Source organism: Trypanosoma grayi (assembly GCF_000691245.1).
Source record: "Trypanosoma grayi strain ANR4 Tgr_1038_V1, whole genome shotgun sequence".
NCBI lineage: Eukaryota > Euglenozoa > Kinetoplastea > Trypanosomatida > Trypanosomatidae > Trypanosoma > Trypanosoma grayi.
This window is the reverse complement of record NW_008826657.1, coordinates 3,886-5,766: the sequence shown is the minus strand read 5'-3', so window position 1 is coordinate 5,766 and position 1,881 is coordinate 3,886. Positions and strand designations below refer to the sequence as shown.

The following is a 1,881-nucleotide window of genomic DNA, read 5'->3' as shown; positions in this document are numbered from 1 at the left end:
AGGGCAATTCATTATGATACGCCTTGCTCCCCACTGCTTCTCCCATCCTTTGAAGTTGTCCTTGTTTGGAGAGCTCAAAACAAAAATGCCCCATCCCTTTGGAGGTAAAGCGTGGTGAGGTTCACTTCCTTGCTTTGCCACATCGTAGATTATGTATCCCCTCACAGTAAGAGAGAGGTCTACCACAGCACGCCTTCCCTCTTCGAGGTTATCGTAGTACCCCACGCGTCCTTGTCCTTCACCTTTGGTTTTGTCAAAGATATACACGAAATCTTTAATGAAGTATGCAACAAGAGGAAGTCGTTCCTTGTCATAGTGCAGCAGTTGGTAGAGGAGATACGAGCCAGTCCCCATTGATTTCCCTATACCAGGTGTGCCAATCAAAAGACGCTTTTTCGGTCCCTCATCGTCCCCACCACGACTCTCAAACCATTCGTCTACATCACGCTTAATGATGCGCCAAACACGTTCCATCTCGCGGCCGATGTGGCAGTCGCAACTGGCTTCTGGCATTAACCACGTGTACGGCCAGCCTTTTTCAGAATTGAGCACCATTAGCTCAGCAGGTGGTTTGTTCGGATCCGCCATCCCCTCTGCACTGGTGCCCTCTTCGTTCTCACGTGGTTCCTTCGTCTTCGCCATATTCTCCCTATTTGCGTTACTCCCGTTAGTACCCACGGCACCACCAAGAGGAACATAGCCCACCTCTTTGTCTGTCCATTCCCTCGACGGTTTGCCTTTCCTCACCCTCATTCCGACTCCTTCACTGTCACCAGGGACTTTCATCACATGGTTCCATGTAGCATTAAATACAGACTCGTAGGCACCTGACAGAGATTCCCCTACTTTTTGGCGTTGCTCTTCTTCCCTCAGTTTTCGTCGACGTTCCTCCTTCTTCTCATAGCTCCGTATTGCGTCAAGGGCTGAATTTAACACTCCCCTCACCAAAGGGATAACTTGCTCCTTTTTATCATACACGTCCCACTGTCGGAGAGAATATACGCCTTTGTTTTGCAGTTCGTACACCTGACATGTTGGCATCGCAAGTATGACGTTCAACAGCCTCTCGTCTTTTATATATCTCGTTGGTCTGATAGCAAACGCATCCATACTGGCATTCTTATTCACTTCCTCGACACCCATGCCATCAAGGTATTCGGTAAGAAAGTCTTTCAGCTTCATATTCGCCGGAGGAAGATTTCCTTGTAGCAGAACTTCCTCCACTGTGCTGTCGAGAGTCCACCTGGGTTTATTAGCAGTCTCCGTTTTTGTACGTGACGCTGGGGGCTGAACATCGCTGTTGTCTGAACCTGTTCTTGTTCTCACTCCTCTACGCGGCCGCTGTGGCTGCTCTCGCTCTGTGGCCACGGTGTCTCCTACAGGAGTCTTTCGCCGATTCTTCCCTCTTTTTGGAGGCATGATTCTCTGTGGTTTACTCTTACTTAACGAAACGAAGCAGAAACCGGGCAAAGTGAAGGTGAGTGAATGAAAACAGAGAGAGAATGAAATGGTGATGCGCCACAGCGAGGTGCCTAAACACTGTTATTTGCGGACACTCACAGAAAGACACACACACATACCACACCGCAGAGAAAAACAACCATCCTGAATAAGTCAGAGTCACCAGACGCAAGGAACAGAGGGAATCCACACAGCACTGCAGGAATGAGCGTTGGTGCCGCACTTTGTATTCTCCAATCCACACTCTCACTTCACATTCCCCCCTCGTCCGCACACCCCGCTTCTCTCTTCATAAACATACACATGCTGCACCACCCACGTCTGTGTGCTCTCTCTCGGTTTCTATCGTCAACACTCACAAATGCAGGGGCGTGCCGAACATCTTCCAGTGAGATGCAGTGAGGATTCCCCCAGCAACTC

General features: G+C 49.5%; 1 protein-coding gene across 1 annotated transcript; it reads right to left on the bottom strand.

The window, feature by feature from the left end:
- Window positions 1-1,419, bottom strand: DQ04_10381010 (retrotransposon hot spot (RHS) protein; the record flags this gene model as incomplete). Its single annotated transcript, XM_009316232.1, has 1 exon — window positions 1-1,419. A coding segment is annotated over one exon (1,419 nt), but the record flags the coding sequence as incomplete, so codon positions are not given.
- Window positions 1,420-1,881: the final 462 nt, after the last annotated feature.